The sequence below is a fragment of the Terrapene carolina genome, unplaced genomic scaffold (assembly GCF_002925995.2).
Source record: "Terrapene carolina triunguis isolate 2854851 unplaced genomic scaffold, T_m_triunguis-2.0 Scaffold42, whole genome shotgun sequence".
Taxonomy (NCBI): domain Eukaryota; kingdom Metazoa; phylum Chordata; order Testudines; family Emydidae; genus Terrapene; species Terrapene triunguis.
This window is the reverse complement of record NW_020664393.1, coordinates 43,135,389-43,157,599: the sequence shown is the minus strand read 5'-3', so window position 1 is coordinate 43,157,599 and position 22,211 is coordinate 43,135,389. Positions and strand designations below refer to the sequence as shown.

The window sequence follows — 22,211 nt, the reverse complement described above, 5'->3', positions numbered from 1 at the left end:
GTCACCTTCAGCCTCCAACTAAAACCTCTCCAGAGCATCATCAGAGATCTACAACCTATCCTGAAAGATGATCCTTTACTCTCACAGATCTTGGGAGACAGACCTGTCCTCGCTTACAGACAACCCCCCAACCTAAAGCAAATACTCACCAGCAACCACACATCACTGAACAAAAACACTGACCCTGGAACCTATCCTTGTAACAAAGCCCGATGCCAACTCTGTCCACATATCTATTCAAGTGACACCATCATAGGGCCTAATCACATCAGCCATACCATCAGGGGCTCGTTCACCTGCACATCTACCAATGTGATATATGCCATCATGTGCCAGCAATGCCCCTCTGCCATGTACATTGGCCAAACCGGACAGTCTCTACGCAAAAGAATTAATGGACACAAATCTGACATCAGGAATCATAATACTCAAAAACCAGTGGGAGAACACTTTAACCTGTCTGGCCATTCTATGACAGACCTGCGGGTGGCTATCTTAAAACAGAAAAACTTCAAAAACAGACTCCAACGAGAGACTGCTGAGCTGGAATTGATATGCAAACTAGACACAATCAACTCAGGGTTAAACAGGGATTGGGAATGGCTGAGCCATTACAAACATTGAATCTATCTCCCCTTGTAAGTACTCTCACACTTGCTTCTTATCAAACTGTCTGTACTGGGCTATCTTGATTATCACTTCAAAAGTTTTTTTTCTCTTACTTAATTGGCCTCTCAGAGTTGGTAAGACAACTCCCACCTGTTCATGCTCTCTGTATGTGCGTATATATATCTCCTCAATGTTTCACTCTATATGCATCCGAAGAAGTGGGTTGTAGCCCACGAAAGCTTATGCTCTAATAAATTTGTTAGTCTCTAAGGTGCCACAAGTACTCCTGTTCTTTTTGCGGATACAGACTAACACGGCTGCTACTCTGAAACCTTATTTACAATGTCACCTGAAAGTGAGAACAGGTGTTCACATGGCACTTTTGTAACCGGCACTGCAAGATATTTACATGCCAGATATGCTAAACATTCGTATGCCCCTCCCATGTTTTGGCCACCATTCCAGAGGACATGCTTCCATGCTGATGATGCTCATTAAAAAAATAATGAGTCAATTAAATTTGTGACTGTACTCCTTGGGGGGAGAATTGTATGTCTCCTGCTCTGTTTTACCTGCATTCTGCATATATTTCATGTTATAACAGTCTCAGATGACGACCCAGCATGTGTTCGTTTTAAGAACACTTTCACAGCAGATTTGACAAAGCGCAAAGAAGGTACCTATGTGAGATTTCTAAAAATAGCTGCAGTACTCGACCCATGGTTTAAGAATCTGAAGTGCCGTCCAAAATCAGAGAGGGACGAGCGTGGAGCATGCTTTCAGAAGTCTTAAAAGAGCAACACTCCGATGTGGTAACTACAGAATCCAAACCACCAAAAAAAGAAAATCAACATTTTACTGGTGGCATCAGACTCAGATGATGAAAATGAACATGCGTCGGTCCTCACTGCTTTGGATCGTTATCAAGCAGAACCCATCATCAGCATGGAAGCATGTCCTCTGGAATGGTGGTTGAAGCATGAGGGGACATATGAATCTTTAGCACATCAGGCACGTAAATATCTTGCAACGCTAGCTACAACAATGCCATGCGAACGCCTGTTCTCACTTTCAGGTGACACTGTAAACAAGAAGCAGGCAGCATTATCTCCTGCAAATTGTAACCATCCTTGTTTGTCTGAGTGATTGTCTGACCAAGAAGTAGGACTGAGTGAACTTGTAGGCTCTAAAGTTTTCCATTGTTTTATTTTTAATGCAGTTTTTTTGTACATAATTCTACATTTGTAAGTTCAACTTTCATGATAAAGAGATTGCACTACAGTGCTTGTATGAGGTGAATTGAAAAATACAATTTTTTTGGTTTTTACAGTGCAAATATTTTTAATAAAAATAAATATAAACTGAGCACTGTACACTTTGTATTCTGTGTTGTAATTGAAATTAATATATTCAAAAATATAGTAAACATCCAAAAATATTTAAAATAAATGGTATTCTATTATTGTTTAACAGTGTGATTAATCACATGATTAATTTTTTTAATTGCTTGACAGCCCTAGTTTTTTTGTTTTGTTTTTTTACATTGTAGAATGGGATCACCTTTTTTTCTCATCTGAATGATAACTTAGTAAATATTTAATAGATTTCATTGCTTATATTTTCTTGGGGATTTCTAAAAATCTAAAAATGTCCGGGATTTCCCTCCGGTCGGCTATTTATCGACCAAAAAGCGGCTGTCAGGGCAGCCGAGCGCTGCTCGCATTGGGGCCTCAGCAGGCAAAGCCCCTTCCCGGCTCCCCCCTTCCCCTGCAGCCTTAGCACGCTGCCCGGCAGCGCTGGGGGGCGGGGCTGTGCGCCTGAGAGGGAACGCGGCGGCGGGGCTGGCAGCGGCGGCCAGAGCCCCTCCCCCACTTCCCCCCTCCTCCACAGCCTCAGCATGCCACTCAGCAGCGCTCGGGCGGGGCGCTCCTTGGGGAACGGAGCCAGACACCTGCTCTAAGCCGAGCGGCACGGTAAGGGGGCCGGGGAGTTGGAGAAGGGGGGCAGTCAGGGGACAGGGAGCGGGGTGGATGGGTCGGGAGTTCGGGGGGGGCTGTCAGGGGGGCAGGGGTGTGGAGAGGGGTTGGGACAGTCAGGGACAGGGAGCAGGGGGGGTTAGATGGGTCGGAGGGGCTGGGGGGGATGTCGGGGGAGGAAAGTGGGAGGGAGTGGCTAGGGGGCGGGGCTACCCCCCCCCCCCAAGTGTCCTCTTTTTTGAAAGTTCAGATATGGTAACCCTAATATAAAAAAAAACTTAATGATTATTAACGTTCTTTTGTTCTACAAATAAAAGCACACAACTCATATTTTAATATCAGTAGTCTTACCTTTCTAATGCAATGGATGTGCCCTCTCTCCCCCGCCACGGCAGCCACAGAGCTTAGGCTGGGAAGGAGGACCGTTTGTCCCCGGCAGCCGCAGCCCTGGAGGTGGGGAAAATCACCTCTTTCTCTGGCTGCCGCAGCCCTGCACATCCCAAATTCCCACCACCCCCTCTTCTCACCCCACTGCCCCCTCCCACCTACCCCCTATTCTCCCAAGGCCACCACCTCACCTTACATGTGCGTCTTCTCCAAGATCCAGGCACCTAATTAGTGGAGCCATACCTGCGTGGCTCCACTAATTAGGTGAATGGCCCTTCATTCTCTTATGTGCGGCTGCCCAGGCGTGCACCTTAGAGGGAACTATTCGCGGACCACCTGAATGGAACTCGCGGACCACTGGTGGTCCACGGACCACAGTTTGAGAACCTCTGCTCTAATCAGTTGTATATTTTAGAGAGGCCCAAAAATGGAGGCACCTTGGTGTGACACAGGAATCATCCAAATTTTGTTCCTGAAAAAGTCAATGGCAAAATTCTCAACAATTTCAGTGACAGCAGAACTGGGCCCAAATTCTCCAAATAAGGTCTGGAAAGGAACTGCTAACTGTAGATTTAGAGCCAAATCCTGCAAACACTGATGCATGCACATAATTTTACATGTAAGAATAGACCCACGGATTTCAATGGTGCTATGCACAGGCATAAGTTTTTGCAGGAATTGAGCTTTCATCAAATATTCTTAACAAAATGCAAAAATCACAAAGTTCAAGTAATTTTCTTTTTGTAATGCTACCCACTTGAAAAAGAACTGTTTCTTCCAAAATTTTGGCCTAAGAATACAATTTTTTCTATCTAACCACACCCATATTGCTGTGAAAATAGCCTATTTGTTGAGTGAAGGTAGCTTTGCACCAAAAACATGCAAGACTAACATTTTTATGTGACAAGTATCAGAGGGGTAGCCGTCTTCATCAGACGCATGTGGGTATTCACCCACGAAAGCTTATGCTCCAATACATCTGTTAGTCTTAAAGGTGCCACAGGACTCTCTGTTAATTTTTATGTGAAAAAGCTATTTAACCAAAACTTGCACTTATTGCCCCTCCCAGCTGGATGGTAGAATTTGCCCGTCACAAAAAGTCCACAAAGTGATATTTTTGGTGGGATGGAGGAAGAGATATCACTAGATCAAATGTCAAAAAACTGCATGATAAAGCTTGTGAATACGTGTGTCCCCCCATAACACTGGACTCAGTGGGGAATGTGTGCGTGTGTGTCCCAGGGGTGAAAGTAACTGAAAGGACTTACCAGTATGCAGGGCTATGGTCCTAGGGGGCAGGGCCTCAACCGGAAGAGGCGGGCCCTTTAAATCCCCCGGCTCTTTATATCAAGATGTAAAGGCCCCGGGGCTCTGGCTGCAGTGGCAGCTGATAGGAGCCCCGGGCTCTTTAAATCACTGCCGGAGCTGCGGTGGTGGCTGGGAGCCCCAGGGCTCGGGCGCCGATTTAAAGGGCCCGAGGCTGGGAGCCCCCGGTCCTTTAAATCAACGCCTGAACCCTGGGGCTCCCGGCCGCCGCCACTACCACGGGGCTCCGGCGGCAATTTAAAGGGCCCGGGGCTCCAGTTGCTACCCGGAGCCCAGGGCTCTTTTAAATTGCTGGCCTGGGGTAACTGCACCCCTGCTGGTATGGTCGGCTGTGTACCGGCTCTTGCCGTACCCATACTGGCTTACTTTCACCTCTAGTGTGTCCCGGTAACACTGTGCACTCTGTGGTGTGTGTGTCTCCCCACCACGCCGCACGCAGTGATGTTTCTGGGAGATGGATTGTGCAAGGGCAGTTTTCAATATTTTGCATCATCCGCCTGAGGTGACACAGAAACAAACACGGCACTGACACCCCCGGCTCATCACTGGGCTCCACTGCCTCCCCCGGAATCCCCCCAGCACTGGGCCGCCAGAAAACTCCCGCTACCGACCCTGCTCCCCCCAACTCTTTTCAGGCAGCCCCGCCACGCGCGAGTCTCCCTTGGGCCAGGGGAGGGGAGGGGCGAGGGCAGTGCGCAGGCGCTGTCGGTCGGGCTGGGCCGGAAGCGGTTTGAACTGCGGCGGGAGACGGCGGAGCTGATCCGGTCGTAGCGTAGCAGTGAGCGCGACCGGCCCCGAGCGGGCAACATGGAGCCTATCCTGGAAGGTACCAAGCCGCCCCGTGGGCCCGTTCGCCAGCGTGTGGGGACAGCTCCGGAGGCGGGGGGAGAGAACAGCTGCTGCTCCTCCACGAGGAGGGTAGCTGGGGGGGAGTTAGCAGCTCCAGGAGGGGAGGGTTAGCTTCAGGAGGCAGCTCTAGGAGGAGGAGGGTAGCTGGAGAAGGGTGTGTGTGTGTTAGCACACAGGGTGTGTGTGTTAGCTGGGGGGGAGTTAGCAGCTCCAGAAGGGTAGCGGAGCCGGGGGGGTAGCTCTAGGAGGGGAGGAGGGTGGCGGCGGCGGGGGCGGGGGAGGAGGAGAGAGTTAGCTCCAGGAGGGGGAGGGGGGAGTTAGCAGCTCCAGGAGGAGAGGAGGATAGCTTGGAGGAGGAGGAGGGTAGCTGGAGAAGGGTGTGTGTGTGTGGGGGGGGGTGGTTAGCAGCTCTAGGAGGGGAGGCGGGTGCGGGGGGGGAGTTAGCTCCTGGAGGGGAGGGGGGAGTTAGCAGCTCTAGGAGGAGGAGGGTAGCTGGAGAAGGGGGTGTGTGTGTGGGGTGGTTAGCAGCTCTAGGAGGGTAGCGGGGGTGGGGAGGGTAGCTCTAGGAGGGGAGGAGCATGGCGGGGGGGAGGGGGGAGTTAGCTCCAGGAGGGAGAGAGGGGGGAGTTAGCAGCTCCAGGAGGAGAGAAGGATAGAGGGGGGGGGAGGGGGAGTTAGCAGTTCTAGGAGGAGGAGGAGGGTAGCTGGAGAAGGATGTGTGTGTGTGTGTGGGGGTGGTTAGCAGCTCGAGGAGGGTGCGGGGGAGGGGGGGGAGTTAGCTCCTGGAGGGGAGGAGGGTAGCTGGGGGGAAGGGAGGGGAGAGTTGGCAGCTCTTGGAGGAGAGGAGGGTAGTTCCCCTGGGGGTGGGGAGGTTATTGGTTCCCTTTATATTCCCCATTTTCTGTCCATATTTTCAGGGCTTGCTATTCAGTTTTTTTTGTATCTCTCATCAACAGAAGTTGGTCCATTAAAAGATATTACCTCACCCATCTTGTCCTTGCTAGGACTTTACTTGGAGTTAGGTAACTTAAGAACACACCTTTTCTCCTAGTGAAGACGCATCCTCTGTTGCACCCATTTGAACTGTTTCTTTCGTCCCACCAGTTTCCCTGTCATTTTCACAGTTTCCTGGCAAACTTGTATTAAAACCCTCTTGTCCTGGCCAACAAGACAGTTGGGCCTTGTTTACATTTGAAAATGTTGTAACCATTCTCTATCAGCAATGTAGCTGTGATGAGTGCCTTAAGCAGTAGTGTAGATCGGATGGGGGTGTTTTTGCCATCAGATTACGAAAACCTGCTAGGGTTGCCAATTTTCTAATCACACAAACCCGAACACCCTAGCCCTGCCCCTTCCCCAAGGCCACGCCCCCCACTCACTCCATTCCCTCTCCCCCACCCTCACTCACTTTCACTGGGCTGGGGAAGGGGGTTGCGCCCCGGAAGCAACCAGCAGGTTCGGCTCTTAGGTGGTGGCGCATCAGGCGGCTCTGCACGCTGCTCTCGCCTGCAGGCACCGCCTCCGCAGCTTCCATTGGCTGCGGTTCCTGACCAATGGAAGTGCGAAGCCAGTGCTCTAGGCGGGGGCAGCATGTGGAGTCCCATGGGGGCCTCCCCCTCGGCCTAGGAGCCGGACCTGTTGGCCACTTCTGGGGCGCAACACGGAGCCAGGACAGGTAGGGACTAGCCTGCATTAGCTCTGCCGACTGGACTTTTAACAGCCAGTTCGGCGGTGCTTACCGGAGCCACCAGGGTCCCTTTTCGACTGGGTGTTCCAGTCGTAAACCGGACACCTGGTCACCCTAAAACATGCTGTATGGTTTTCATGATGTGGAGAAAATCCCTGAGTTGTGCTACATTAACACACCATTGCAAGTACTGGTGCAACTGTACTGTTGCTGGAAAATTGATACATTTTCCAATGTAGGGTCAGGGTGGGAGTTGTTACTCCTGCAGCTGCTCTCTGAGCTGTGTTTGTGGTGACTGGAAGGCACTTCTAGCCTGGTGTAAGTAGGGGAAGGGAAACTGCTACACTGTTGTGAACACCTCATTTCATGTAAGAGTCCCTTAGACCTTATTTACATGAGCAAAAATAAAATCTCTATTTCAGCAGCTGCCTGCAATGGTGCAGCTTCACTGTTAGCAGCGGTAAAACAATAAGCACTAGTATATAAACACTAGAACATTGTATACCACTATATCATGAAAACTACTGAGTAAGTCTTCATGAAATAGTAGTAAAAATTCCCAAACCCTGTCTATACTAGCAGCTGCACCACTTCTAAATACACGTGCTAAGTTTGCTTGTCTAGACATGCTCAGAGATAGTGCCATGGCAGTAGAAGCTGAAGTACGCCTGGAAGCATAAAGAATAAAAGTATAGAGGATTTGTTGTCACTTCCCTAAAATGGAACGTTCACTTGCCAGTTAGGGGCCAATTAGCCTGAATGTCCAACCCTGATAGCATCTGGCCCATAGTGGATGCCACATATAATAGAATCATAGAATATCAGGGTTGGAAGGGACCTCAGAAGGTCATCTAGTCCAACCCCCTGCTCAAAGCAGGACCAATTCCCAACTAAATCATCCCAGCCAGGGCTTTGTCAAGCCTGACCTTAAAAACCTCTAAGGAAGGAATTCCACCATCTCCCTAGGTAACCCATTCCAGTGCTTCACCACCCTCCTAGTGAAAAAGTTTTTCCTAATATCCAACCTAAACCTCCCCCACTGCAACTTGAGTCCATTACTCCTTGTTCAGTCATCTGGTACCACTGAGAACAGTCTAAATCAGGGGCGGGCAAACTTTTTGGCCTGAGGGCCGCATCGGGTTTCCAAAATTGTATGGAGGGACGGTTAGAGGAGGCTGTGCCTCCCCAAACAGCCAGGCGTGGCCCGGCCCCCGCCCCTTGATGGCCCCCCACGGACCCTTGTCCTATCCACCCCCCAGTTCCCTGTCCCCTGACCCCTCCATGAACCCCCGCCCAACTGCCTCATCCAACCTCTCCTCTCATTCCTGACTGCCCCCCCGGGACCCCTGCCCCATCCAGCCACCCATTCTCCCTGTCCCCTGTTGCCTCATGACCCCCTGCCCCTGACTGCCCCCCATCCAACACCCCTCCTTCCTGACTGCCCCCCCGCAACTCCTACCCCCATTCAACCCCCCTGTTCCCCGCCCTCTGACCGCCCTGATCCTTTCCACACCCCCGCCCCCTGACCACCACCCCTGAACTCCCCTGCTCTCTATCCACCCTGCCCCCTTACCACGATGCCTGGAGCACTGGTGGCTGGCGGTGCTACAGCCGTGCCGACCGGCTGGAGCCAGCCACTCCACCGCGCAGCACAGAGCACCGGGTCAGGCTGGGCTCTGCAGCTGCGGTGCCCCAGGAGCTCACAGCCCCGCTGCCCAGAGCATTGAACTGGTGGCGCAGTGAGCTGAGGCTGTGGGGGACAGAGAACAGCAGGGGAGGGGCCGGGGGCTACCCTCCCGGGCCAGGAGCTCAGGGGCCGGGCAAGAGGGTCCCACGGGCCATTGTTTGGCCACCTCTGGTCTAGATCCATCCTCTTTGGAACCCCCTTTCAGGTAGTTGAATGCAGCTATCACATCCCCTCTCATTCTTCTCTTCTGCAGACTAAATAATAATCCCAGTTCCCTCAGCCTCTCCTCATAAGTCGTGCTCCAGCCCCCTAATCATTTTTGTTGCCCTCTGCTGGACTCTTTTCAATTTTTCCACATCCTTCTTGTAGTGTGGGGCCCAAAACTGGACACAGTACTCCAGATGAGGCCTCACCAATGCCAAATAGAGAGGAATGATCATGTCCCTCGATCTGCTGGCAGTGCTCCTACTTATACAGTCCAAAATGCTGTTAGCCTTCTTGGCAACAAGGGCACACTGTTGACTCATATCCAGCTTCTCGTCCACTGTAACCGCTAGGTCCTTTTCTGCAGAACTGCTGCCTAGCCACTCGGTCCCTAGTCTGTAGCAGTGCATGGGATTCTTCCGTCCTAAGTGCAGGACTCTGTACTTGTCCTTGTTGAACCTCATCAGATTTCTTTTTGCCCAATCCTCTAATTTGTTTAGGTCCCTCTGTCTCCTATCCCTACCCTCCAGCGTATCTACCACTCCTCCCAGTTTAGTGTCCTTGTTGGATATGCACATATGACAAACGTGTCCTTGTTGGATGCTACTGTTGTGGCAAATGATGCAACCACTTCCTTTTCTGCAGTATTGGCAAGTGGTTGGTTATATTTCAGAATAATTATTGAGTTTAGCTTGAAACAATTTAGATAAAACATGTAGCTTATCATTATGCTCAACTTGTGGAGCAAGCCTGAGAAAAGGAGGCCAAGGAGAAACTCTTGACACCTTAATTTTTTGGAGGCTAAGGATGGTCTATTGGTAAGGGTGCTAGTCTGGGACCTGGATTCAATTCGCTACAGCTCTGCAGACTACATGTGTAACATTGGGCAAATTTCTCAATTTTTCTGTGCCTCACCTCACCATCAATAAAATGGATGTAATAGTATTTTCCTATCTCATAGGGATGCTGTGAGGATAAATACATTAAAAAAAAAAAAAAAAAGACACTGAGATGCTCAGATGCCATGTTACTGGGGGACCGTATAAATACCTAAGAACATAAGTTTAAAAAAAGAGATAGAGGTTGATCAGGAAATAAATGCTGGAGACCGTCCTGTTTTAAGCCTCATATTTAATATCCATTTAAACTTTGTTATTGGCTTTTTGGCACGTCTGAGATACAAGTCAGAGAAAAGCATCTGGGTCATTTGGAAGGCCAGATTTAGCTGTACTTTCATGCTCTTACCAGGCTGAACTGGCCAACCATGGCAATGTATTCGCCAAACTTGTCAGTTTCAGTTTTACTAAAATTCTAGCAGCCCTTCTAAACCAGTCTTAAAAAAAAAAAAATGCCTTCTGTTGCTGATGCATGGTGTTAAGTTTATTAAACACATGTAATTGCTGGTGATAAGCTTACCCACAGTGACACTTCTTGCAGAGTAAGTTACTACCCTGTACGAGTAAGGGTGGCAGAATCTGGTCTTAAAAGAGACTTGAGCAAGTTTTTTTCAATATACATAGACAAAAGCACATGCTAATACACAGCTTTTGTTCCCCAGGTGTTTCAGCATATGTAGAAGTATGGTCATCCAACAGAACAGAGAATTATTCAAAAACGTTTGCACAACAACTTCTGGATATGGGAGCAAAAGTAAGGAAATAATTTTCTTGTAAATGAATCAGGAGGGCAAAGTTCCCTCTCAGACTGTTGCTTGCATATTCTATTTGTCATGTATGTCTCCTTGTATGTATGGGTTAATCTAGGAGGGATGTTATAAGAGTCAATATTGCTACCATCACTCAAATTCATGAATGTGTATGGCAGATGGGAAATGTGTTAAACCCTATTATATAGTAGTATACCAAAAAACACGTTGTTGTGAAGCAGTTAGGCTGGCTAAACACAACATACTTGACACAAACCCACAAAAGCAAGGAAAAGAAAAGCTAAGCTGCTTACCAGGACATATCCAGTACTCTTCCACGAACTTTCACCCACCTTGTCATTGCTACAACTATCATAAATCCCAGACCATGCACCACAGTCTTACCTCTAACCTTGTCAACCCACCATCCTGCCAACATCCCTACTAGTGTGGCACTGCTCTGAAAAGTGAATGTAAAAATAGTATTGGGGGATTCTACGTATGTGTTTCAGTGGTGAATATCTCTAATGTGTTTGGTTTTCAAGTGTAAAAATGTTTAACTCCAGATTTCCCCCTCATTTTTTAGCCATGCTGAGCTTGAACTGGAGGCTAGACATCTATGAGGATATGTCAGAGGGACAGGCTGAGATTTTAGTTTGAACGGAAGGAGACAGGCCTGGAGTAGAAAGGGAAACCTACTGTTTAGTCATGTTAGCCCAGCAAAGCCCAGATGCATGGGCTCTGCATCTAAGAGAGTGCGCTCGGTACTATCTTTCATGTGAATCAGAAAAATTGTTTACTAAATTACAATTAGACACCTGTGCAAGTCTATTAAAGGGGTTGGCACATGTCATTGATAGTACGGGCTATGGAATCTCTGTTAACTGGTGATGATGTGAAAGAAGGAAAGATCCCAGCTTGACTCTAAGCTGATGGAACCTTCCTATGACTTCTCTGTTTCAGTCGGCCTACAAAAAGGAGTTCAGAAGAGCTGGCAGTTTCTCAGAGACAATATTAAAGGCACAATAGCAATCTGTCACGATGTCTATTGAGCTGTGACACTCTAAGGGCAAGTCTTCACTACAAAATTAAGTCGACTTAAGTTATGTTGACATATAGCCACCTCAGTAATTAAATTGGTTTTTCATGTCCACGCTACTTCTGTTGGTGGTGCTCATCCTCACTAGGAGCCCTTCCACCGATTTAACTGACCATGTGGGGCACTGGGGCTGACAGCTGGAACAGTCAATGCAGTGTCTACGCTGACTCTGCGTCGACCTAACTATGTTGACCTACGATCTATGCCTCTTGCAGAGGTGAAGTTATAAGGTCAGTGCAGCGGGCGACTTACATTGGTGGGAGCAACATTATAGTGTGGACGCTTACAGAGTTAGGTTGACCTAACTCTGTAGTGTAGACCAGGCCTAATTTTCCCAGACCTGAAGAAGAGCTTTGTGAAAGCTTGTCTCTCTCACCAACAAAAGTTGGTCCAATAAAAGATATTACCTCATCCACTTTGTCTTTCTAATATGCTGGGACCGACATGGCTATAACAACACTGCATACTTTGCACTCGTTTTTATTTAATTTCATTTTGTTGATTCAGACAGTTTTCCAATGTGTCAAGGTTGGTTTGAATTCTAATTCTGTCCTCCAAAGTGCTGGCAGCCCCTCCCAGGTTGGTGTCATCTGTACATTTTATAAGCGCACACTCCATGTTGTTATCCAGGTCATTAAAGAAAATAGTACAGGACCTAGAATAGACACCTGTTGTATTAATTTAAATGGAATAAATGAGCCCAAAGAAGTTAACATGACCCTGAAACTGTCCAACATTGAACAGGTTTTTTAAAAGTTCAGGGTTTAATATACAGACTTCAGCCTGCTTAGGACCATGGGAAACCCATTTTTTTTAACTTTGGTTAAAAAAAAAAGGAAAAACAGTTTAAGAATTTGAAATATAAAGTGTTAAGGCTTTCATTTTAACCATATCCAATGTTCATTTTCCTTTAGCTATAGAGAATTTTTATAAGGGAAAAACTTGTTTGACAGCCTTTTAGGTGGCATTAAAGATTATAACTGTCCTTTTTGTGCAAAGGAGCAAAAGTTGGTTGAGGTGCCCTGAAGCTGCTGTTGCAGCTTGATTCTGTTTTTTAGAAGACAAAATGACAAAAGAGGGCAGAGGAAAGAACAGCAAAAATAGCAAATGCAGCTTCTGTCTCTGGTGTTGATTTTCACTTGCAATCTCGCTGCTGGAAAAAGACAGGCTCCGCGGTGGTCTTATTAGCCACTCAGAGGCCTGTCAAACTTTTACCAGAATTGCGCTCTTTAGGGCACTGCATTTAGCTTTCTTTCTGGCCACAGGGTTACAGCAGTGTTAGAAAACATAAAGTCTTGGCCAGCTAAGTCGGACTCTCTTAGTAAGTAGAAGGGAAAAAGGATAGAGATAGGAAACAGAAGAAATAAAGTAGGGAAGGAAAAGGACACTTCGGGTGTTGGGAGCAGCCAGTCTCACGTTCCAGTTGGTGTTTGGGATTTAGTCAGGGCTGGAGGAGGTGTCATCTGGGTCCCTCTCTCTGGCCTGGTCTGGTCAGGACAGCTCTTGGGATTAAAATAAAGAAGGCACAGTGGCATCATGCTGGATTCTGGTGTCCCAGGCAGGGTGGATTTGATTTAAATCACTAGTCAGGAAGACTCGATTTAATCATGGATTTCTACATAAAAGTGCATTCTTGTTGGTTGTTATAACCTTAATACGTGTTCTTCACAACTCAGAGATAGATGTAGGCTTCATTTTTAGAAGGTACACACTATACATTTTTAAAGTGATTTATTTTGAAAACTTTTCAGATTAGTTTTACAGCTATATCAGAAAATTAATGATTGTTTGGTTATTTCATTTACCAAAGGTAACTGAAGCAGATATTTATGAAGTCATTGAGAGGTGAACTATCTCCAATTCAACAGGTTAATCATTAATATTTGGAGGATTTTCTTGCCATGCTGTATTAGGAGGAGAACATCACCAGAAAAGACATTTAAATTGTTTTATTTAACTAAAACAACAAAGTTATGTATTCTGGATTTTTTCTTCAACAGCAAACATATAATATTTTAACAAAACAAACATGAATTTTTGAATTTAGTTAAACATTCACATTTTTTAAAATTAGTTTTTTACTAAAATAGTTAAATGAAATATTAAAAAAACAAAATTAAATTGACTATGTCAGCCAGGTCAACATGAGAAACTTAAAATATTGGCTTCTGCAGCTAACTCAGTCATCTTCACCTTCATTTTCCTGTTTGTTCATAATCTGGAAAAGCTTTCCTGCTTTTTCAGGTCCCAAACGATTTCTCAATTTGGAATGAATTAGTCCAAAGGAAGAAAATATTCTTTCTACACTGGCAGAAGAAGCAAGTGCTGTTAAAAGTGAAATTATCACTTCAGTAGTCTCTGAATCCAAGTGCTTAAGTGACTTCCTCAAGTTCACTGGTGTGACTTTCTTTAAAACATCATCAGCAAACATATATTTCTTGAATGGTTCACCCTTAGCTCTGAAGTTTATTATAGTTGGTATTATGGAGGGATGATTGCTGGATGTCCATGTCATAGCCAACTCCTCTTCTTCAGCAGTTAAGGTTTGACCCTGGTACCGAGTATTGAGAAATAATATATAGAGGTGAGAATATTTGCAAGAAAATGAGCTGGAGATAGTGCTTGTCTCATTTGTTTTTTTAATGCTTGTAATTTAACTCTCTCATTGCATATTTCTCTTTTTAAGATCTCACTCAGTTCCTTCCAAATTTCAACAGCATCAGCAATAAAACAGCTATTTCCCTGCATTTTGTTCAAGGCTACAGAAATAGGCTTCAGGGTACTCAGCATGTGTTCAACATTTCTCTTAAGCCCCAATGTTGAGAACTTTGGCTGTGACAGTGCTATCTATTTTTTCACGATTTTGTTCACAAACTCATCAGATTAGGCCAGTTCTTGATATAGTGCTCAAAACAGTCCACTACTGATTTTCCATCACACGTCTTGTGGGAGAGTTAGCTTGATTTCTCCCACGTTTTTCAGAGCAGCTGGTGCAAAGTGGTTGTTACGGAAGTATTTTGCAATTTTAACAACATTAGCCTTTATTTCTGGCACACTGTAGTCTTTGGCTAGGAGGTCCATCAAATGAGCACTGCAACCGTATGTTATTAGCTTGGGACTCTCTTCTAAATAATTTCTTCTCATCTTGATACATTTGCAGCATTGTCTGTGACCAAGCTGCGTACTCGACATTTTAATTTTTTTCCCACAGTTTGTTATACCTTTTACTGCTACTTCTTGTAAGTATTCTGCTGTGTGCGCATTTCCTGATGTATTAATTGTTTCTGTAAGGAAGATATTCCCCCCTTCTCTTGTCACACAAGCACATACAACAGGGTCATTGTGGATATTGCTCCACCCATCAAGACGCAGGTTAACAATTTTACCCTCTAGACCTTTTGCACACTGCTCAATTTCTCTTTCATACACGTTATCCAGCAATTTGCCTGTGACATCTGCTCTGTTGGGTGGACTGTATCCTGGTCTTAATGACTTGAACCATGTTAATGAAGTGTGGGTTCTCAATCATACGGAAAGGAGAATTTGTTGCATAAACAAACCGGGCAGTTTTTTCATCAATTACCCCTTTTTGTAATCTGCTGGTTCTTCTCACAAACTTATCTATGGTTGTTTCTGGATGATGGAGGTTTTTTTTTTTTCTTTTTGCTACAGGTGATATACTGTGCGCCCACCCTCCCCTGCAGCCGCTGTCACAAAACTCTTTCCCATGTGCCCCCCAGACACTGCCAACACACTCTTATCAACCTCCTGGCTCCAGTCTGTACCCGCGGCATTCCACTCCTCCCCTGTCACAGTCCAACACTGCGGACTCCCAATACCCACTGCACTCAACGCCCATCCCTCTGCAGTTTAGCTTTGCTGAAGTACAGTACCTGCTGCACTGTACTCCAAAGGAGAAGGTTGGATATGATTCCTGGACATACACAAATCTTTAACAGTCCTCTGACCCTTCCTTCTCCCATCCCCCTCAGTGCTAATGGGTATTTTTGTTTGTCTCTCTCCTCTGGTTGTTGTTTTTTAAATAAAGAATTGTCTTGGTTTGAAAGCAATCTTTATTCTATTAATTGAAAGCAAACAGAGCCCTGCAAAGCAACAATTATCTTAAACCTTCATATTGCATTGTCTGCACCAATCACAATCACCTCCTAGTTTTACAAGCACTGCATAGTAACAAATATTTGGCTTTGAGCTTCAAATTGCTGCCTCAAGGCATCCCTGATCCTTATTGCCCTGCGCTGTGCCCCTCTAATAGCCGTGGTCTCTGGCTGTTCAAACTCAGCCTCCAGGTGCTAAGCCTCAGTGGTCCATCCCTGAGTGAAGCTTTCACCCTTCCCTTCACAAATAATATGGAGCATACAGCACGCGGCTATAAGGATAGGAATATTGTCATCTAGGCGGTGCCAGCGGGCCTTTAAACGGCCAAAAGCACACTCAACAGTCATTCTGCACTTGCTCAGCCTGTTGTTGAACCACTCCTTGCTGCTGTCAAGGTGCCCTATGTATGGCTTCATAAGCCATAGTATTAAGGGGTAGGCGTGGTCTCCCAGGATCACAATGGGTATTTTGACTTCCCCTATGGTGATCTTCTGGTCCAGGAAGAAAGTCCCTGCTTGCAGCTTCCTGAACAGGCCAGTGTTCCAAAAGATGCATGTGTCATGCACCTTTCCAGACCAGCTTGCATTAATGTCCGTGAAACGCCCAAGGTGATCCACAAGCGCCTGGAGAACCATAGAGAAATACCCCTTCCGATTAATGTACTAAGTGGCTAGGTGTTCTGGTGCCAGAATTGGAATATGTGTGCCATTTATCGCCTCTCTGCAGTTAGGGAAGCCCATTTGTGCAAAACCATCCACAGTGTCACACACGTTGCCCAGAGTCATGGTCTTTCAAAGCAAGATGCGATTAATGGCCCTGCACACTTCCATCAACACAAGTCCAACAGTTGACTTTCCCACTCCGAACTGGTTAGTGACCAATCAGTAGCAGTCTGGAGTAGCCAGCTTCCACAGTGCAAATGCCACGCACTTCTCCAACGGCAGGGCAGCTCTTATTCTCGTGTCCTTGTGCCGCAGGGCTGGGGTGAGCTCATCACACAGTTCCATGAATGTGGCTTTCCTCATCTGAAAGTTCTTCAGCCACTGCTCGTCATCCCAGACATGCATGATGATGTGATCCCACCACTCTGCTTGTTTCCTGAGCCCAAAAGCGGCGTTCCACTGTGGTCAGCACCTCCATGAATGCCACAAGCAATCTTGTGTCGTAGCTACTACGCGTGGCAAGATCAATGTCGCACTCCTCTTGCCTTTGTAATTTAAGGAATAACTCCACTGCCACTCCTGACGTGTCAGTCAGAGCAAGCAGGATACTGGTCAACAGTTCGGGATCCATTCCTGCAGACCGAAGAGGCAGAGTGCGTAGTACACAAACCGTTAAAGATGGCGCCAAATGCGGATGGAAACACAGAGATTGCTGGGATGCGAAGCAATGAATCGCGGGGCATTGGGACAGGACCCAGGACCTGTGACCCCCCTCTGCCTTCCCACAACTCTTAGCATCAGAAGAGGAAGAGCTGCTCTGTGGGATAGCTGCCCAGAGAGCAGTGCTCCGAATACCACTGCAAGAGTGAACATGCTATTGCACAGGCAGCTGACAGTGTGAACACACAACAGCGGTTTCTCTTCTGAGCGGCGCTGTAAGTCTGCCAGTGTAGACATACCCTTTTTGACAAATCCATATTGGCTATTCCCTGTAGCCTTGATTACTTAGGTCAGTGGTTCTCAAACTTTTTTTTCGTGGACCACTTGAAAATTGCTGAGGGTCTCAATGATCTTTCCAAATGTTGTTTGTAATGTTAGCTAACTATTGTAAAGTACTTTGGATAAAAGCTCTATATAAAAAAAACGTAATAATTATTAACATTTTTTTGTTCTACAAATAAAAGCACACAACTCATGTCATGCCCCTTTTCGCATTCCTCGCCTTCTCTGTTGCATACTTGTCTTAACTTCCAAGCCCTTCTTGACCTATGCCCGCCTTACTTTATCTTTCTTTTACTATGAAGATGTTGTCATCACCTCTGATTGGCCCATGATGCCAGCCTCTCTTGCCCACTTGTTAAATTTTCAAACAAGTACCTTCATGCTTTCTACTATGCTGTCCCTCATGGTTGAGAGGAGCTCCCAAAGTTACCTCCTTCAAATTCTTCTTTGCCATGATACCTGTGAAAAACTTGACAATGATTAGACCATTGGTGTGCTCAGACCACTTCCTATCATGCAGATCAATGTTGTCTCATTGTGGGGAGTACAAAGAAACAATCTGTATGTCTGTATCCATCAGTTGTCTCTAGTCTTATACTTAGATTGTAAGCTTTTGGGAGCAGGGACCATCTTTGATCTGTTTGTACAGTGCCTAGCACAATGGGGATGTGGTCCATGACTAGTGCTCCTAGGTCCATGGTGATATAATAATTTGTCGCAAAAGCAAATGTGACTCACAATTAACACGGAGTAGATCTGTTGAATAAGAAGGTGTTATTTCATGTAGACAGTTCAGGCTATAATTACACTGAGGTCTTGAGAATTCTGAGCTGCTGATTTTCAAGGTTCTCTGACCGTGAATGACAGCACAAGTAGCAAAATACAGTTTTTGGTCCATCTGTTAATGATACTTTTGATATCACTCACTCTGGCAGCCAGCAGTAAATTTGCACATAGAATCATAGACTTTAAGGTCAGAAGGGACCATTATGATCATCTAGTCTGACCTCCTGCACAACGCAGGCTACAGAATCTCACCCACCCACTCCTGTATCAAACCTGTGTCTGAGCCATTGAAGTCCTCAAATCATAACCTTAAAGACTTCAAGGTGCAGAGAATCTTCCAGCAAGTGACCTGTGCCCCACGCTGCAGAGGAAGGCGAAAAACCCCCAAGGCCTCTGCCAATCTACCCTGGAGGAAAATTTCTTCCCAACCCCAAATATGGCGATCAGCTAAACCCTGAGCACGTGGGCAAGACTCACCAGTCAGACACCCAGGAAAGAATTCTCTGTAGTAACTCAGATCCCACCCCGTCTAACATCCCATCACAAGCCATTGGGCATATTTACCGCTAATAGTCAAAGACCAATCTCATTATACCATCCCCTCCATAAGCTTATCAAGCTTAGTCTTGAAACCAGATATGTCTTTTGCCCCCACTTCTCCCCCTGGAAGTCTGTTCCAGAACTTCACTCCTCTGATGGTTAGAAACCTCATCAGATTTCTTAGTCATTTGGGAAGGTAACTTATATAAAAAAACATTTTTAAACACACGCTTTCTTCATCATTTGCAAAACACATTCTTAACTTTTAGCAAAGTCTTTAATTGTGTTTTGGGATGAGTGGCCCTGGTGCATGGTGAAGTTGGTTGACAGATGCTCAATCTCTACATGTCCCAAGAAGCTCTTTCATTTTCAAGTCCAACACTATAATTTGTGCATAGGTCAATACAGCTTTCCCAATATGAGTTGTCTTCTGACAGACTGGTGTCAGTTTGAACCCCACCAAAAGATTTCAAGATGCTAGTAATCTTCCAGCATCCTCTATTAGAGTGATTAATTGTGGTGCCATACACATGGATGGAACCTTAAACAGAGTACCTGCCTCAGAGAATTAAGTTGACAAGAACAATAAAAGATCAAAGAGGATGAGGTGAGGAGATGATGATGACGGAAAGATCATGTAATCTCTTGAGTAATGCATGTGTTTTGAGGGCTACATGGGTATTTTTGTTTTGGCTAAGATAATATTTTACAAGTTTGTCAAAAGCAAAATTTAAGTATCGTATATACTCGATCATAAGCCAGTTCGTTTATAAGCCGACCCCCACAAGATGAATAAGTAAAAATGGAAAATTTTTATAACCCGTTCATAAGCCGACCCTATAATTCAGGGGTCAGCAAACTTTGGCTCCCGAGCCATCAGGATAAGCCGCTGGTGGGCTGAGATGGTTTGTTTACCTCGAGCGTCCGCAGGCATGGAGGTAAACTTAAGTAAACAAAGTGTCCCGGCATGCCAGCTGCTTACCCTGACGGGCTGGGACAGCAACTGGTGGGGAAATTTTTGTGGGAGGAGAAGCTGGGAGTCAGGGGAGTAACCCCTGTGACCACACCCCACATGACCCCACCCCTAGCCCGGGACCCCCACACTCTCCCCATTCCTTCCCACCTTATCTGGGGAGGGCCAAGGAGCATGTCTCTGGCCTGGCTGGAGCTGCTCCGGCAGGCTGGGCAGTGTTGCCGCAGCCTGCTCCGGCAGGCCAGACCGGGCGGCGCAGCCGCAGCATGTTCCAGCAGGCTGGGCCGGGCAGCACGGCCCCAGCGTGCTCTGGTGGGCCGGGCAGCACGGCCCCAGCGTGCTCTGGCAGGCCGGGCAGCACGGCCCCAGCGTGCTCTGGGGGGCAGGGCCGAGCGGCACGGCTGAAGCCTGCCAGCCCCAGGGCTGCAGCCTGCCAGCCCTGGAGCTGCAGCTGCTTCGGAGCCTGGGGGAAGAGCAGTGTGGCCAGAAGTGGAGAGACTCTGACCCCGCCTCTTCTTTTCTGGCTCTGTTAGCTGTGCTGCCACTCCTTGCTCCCTCTTTTGGGGGGAGGGGTTGTGTCCCACCTCTCCCTCTCTATTCCTGTTCATAAGCTGACCCCCTTCTCTGGTGCTTCCCCTTTTTACTAAAAAAAAATCGGCTTATGAACGAGTATATACGCTAACATAGATGAAGGAAGGGTGGAACGTAAGAAAGATGGTGAGTGGTGAAACAATTTGAATTGAGTTCTAAACACTGGCTTGTATTCACTACAAAATTTTACTGTGTTTATATGTTTATGAAGGTTTAGTTAGGTGAAATTATTATCATGATTTAGTGGTCAGTGTAATACAGTTCCTGAGGGTTTAATTGTGATTAGTCAACATGATGCTGAAAGTGACTTGTCCTGATACACACTGAGCATATAGTTGTTCTCTTGTCATGATTCTACACAACTGTGATTAGTTTTGTAGTGTAGGCCAGCCTGCTGTGAGGGCCATTTCAAAAGTACAAATAAATTATATATGGATGAAAATCAGTTAGAGAGAGGTAACATTAGAACTCTTCAGCCATGTGCATACTTTAATATTATATGGTGATGCACTTATTATCATTTTGGATGATATTGACTAGTTTCTGGGTCTACCTCCTGTGACACCTGATGCATGAAGTCATATTTAGGGCTTCTTAAATGAGGTAACCTTTCCAAGGCTTTCGGAGGGTTGAAAATAAGGGTACAGCAGGCAGCTAAAAAGTGGTGGCCTAGAACAAATCTCTGTTTGAAATCATGAGTCCATTTTATCCTACTTTACATGTTGGAATTCTTGCTTTGAGGTGGTAAAAGCTCTTCTTTAGTAACATACTAGTTTGACTAACGAATTGGCTTGTTTTTGGATGTTTCTTGCTGAGAAAGGAAAGATCAAAACAATCTTTGACGAAACACGCTTTAAAATAATTGTTTACAGTAACTTTTATGAAGTCCCTGGATTACTACTTGCAATAAAAGTGGACTATTTTATGTAGCTTCATGAAGGTTTGCTGATCAGTGAACTGAAATATATAATACTTCTTTGTATAATCCTGCAGGTTTCAAAAACTTTTAACAAGCAAGTGACTCATGTAGTCTTCAAAGAAGGACATTTGGCTACATGGAGAAAGGCACAGAAGACTGGAGTAAAACTAGTTTCTGTACTCTGGGTGGAAAAGTGAGTAGTGCTGTATATTAAAAATGTGACTTTTTCCAAGGGGAAGAGGGAATCTAATCAAGTACTATGTTTTTAAGAACTGCAAAAAAGTACAGTATATAAGTTTTTTGTATATTTAAAATAACCTTCACAACTATGGCTAACTGGCCATTTTGAGAGATCACACTGAAGTGATGTACATTTGGTATTTTTATTTTAAGGCATGTTGGTTCCCTAAAGAAGAAGAGCGTGGTTCTATTTTGAAAAGTGAAGTGACTGTAAACCTGATTTCACAGTGTATTCTCTAATATTCATACAGCCCTCCCTTCTCAGAGACCTGTACCAAAACTACTTTGGACAGATGGGCAACGGAGATCATGCAGAATAAATGCACAGTAGAATTTCTACTTTTTCCTAGGAAACAGCTTCTAGTATGCTACCCTCTGCCCGCTCTAACAATCAGAGTAAATTGCCCTGCTTTTAAAAAATCAGCTCCATATAGAATGTGCCCGCACAGGAGAAAGAATGAGGGCCGTATTTAATCTGGTTCCTATTTGATCTTGCAGGGATAGATTGGTCCTGGGTTTGGAAGTTTCTCAGCAGCCACTTGAAAAAGTTCAAATTTGAAGTTGGCCTAGACAACCATATCATAGGGAGGTTTTCTGTCATCTACAAGCCTCTGAGTGTCATAGACAATTTTGTCCAACACAGAAGAAAATTCTTTCACTTTTGCTTATGAGTGCCAGCACTTAAATACAGAGCTTTGCCCTTCCAGTTAGTCACAGCATCTTGAGTTTTTTGTCAAAATCCTTCTGGTGCCTGTGGTTACTTTCTAAACACACAATTCAAATATTTTCTCAAAAAAATGTGGTTCAGGTGCTGTTGCTGTGGATGCAGTGTCTTAGACCTAGTCAGAGGATCTTCTACATCTATGTTTTCACCTTTTGCTCTCTCTGAATAATCCAGAGAATGAAGTGGGAG

The 22,211-nt window shown here is 45.9% G+C and overlaps 1 protein-coding gene across 1 annotated transcript in view; it reads left to right on the top strand.

Moving 5' to 3' along the window:
* The first annotated feature begins 5,039 nt into the window (after positions 1-5,039).
* MCPH1 (microcephalin 1) overlaps positions 5,040-22,211 on the top strand; it is a 226,286-nt gene continuing 209,114 nt past the window's right edge. The window contains exons 1-3 of the mRNA XM_024223031.1: positions 5,040-5,124; positions 10,284-10,375; positions 21,133-21,251. Coding sequence (XP_024078799.1) covers positions 5,106-5,124; positions 10,284-10,375; positions 21,133-21,251 — 230 coding nt within the window. The 5' untranslated portion in view covers positions 5,040-5,105. The remainder of the gene's footprint in view (positions 5,125-10,283; positions 10,376-21,132; positions 21,252-22,211) is intronic.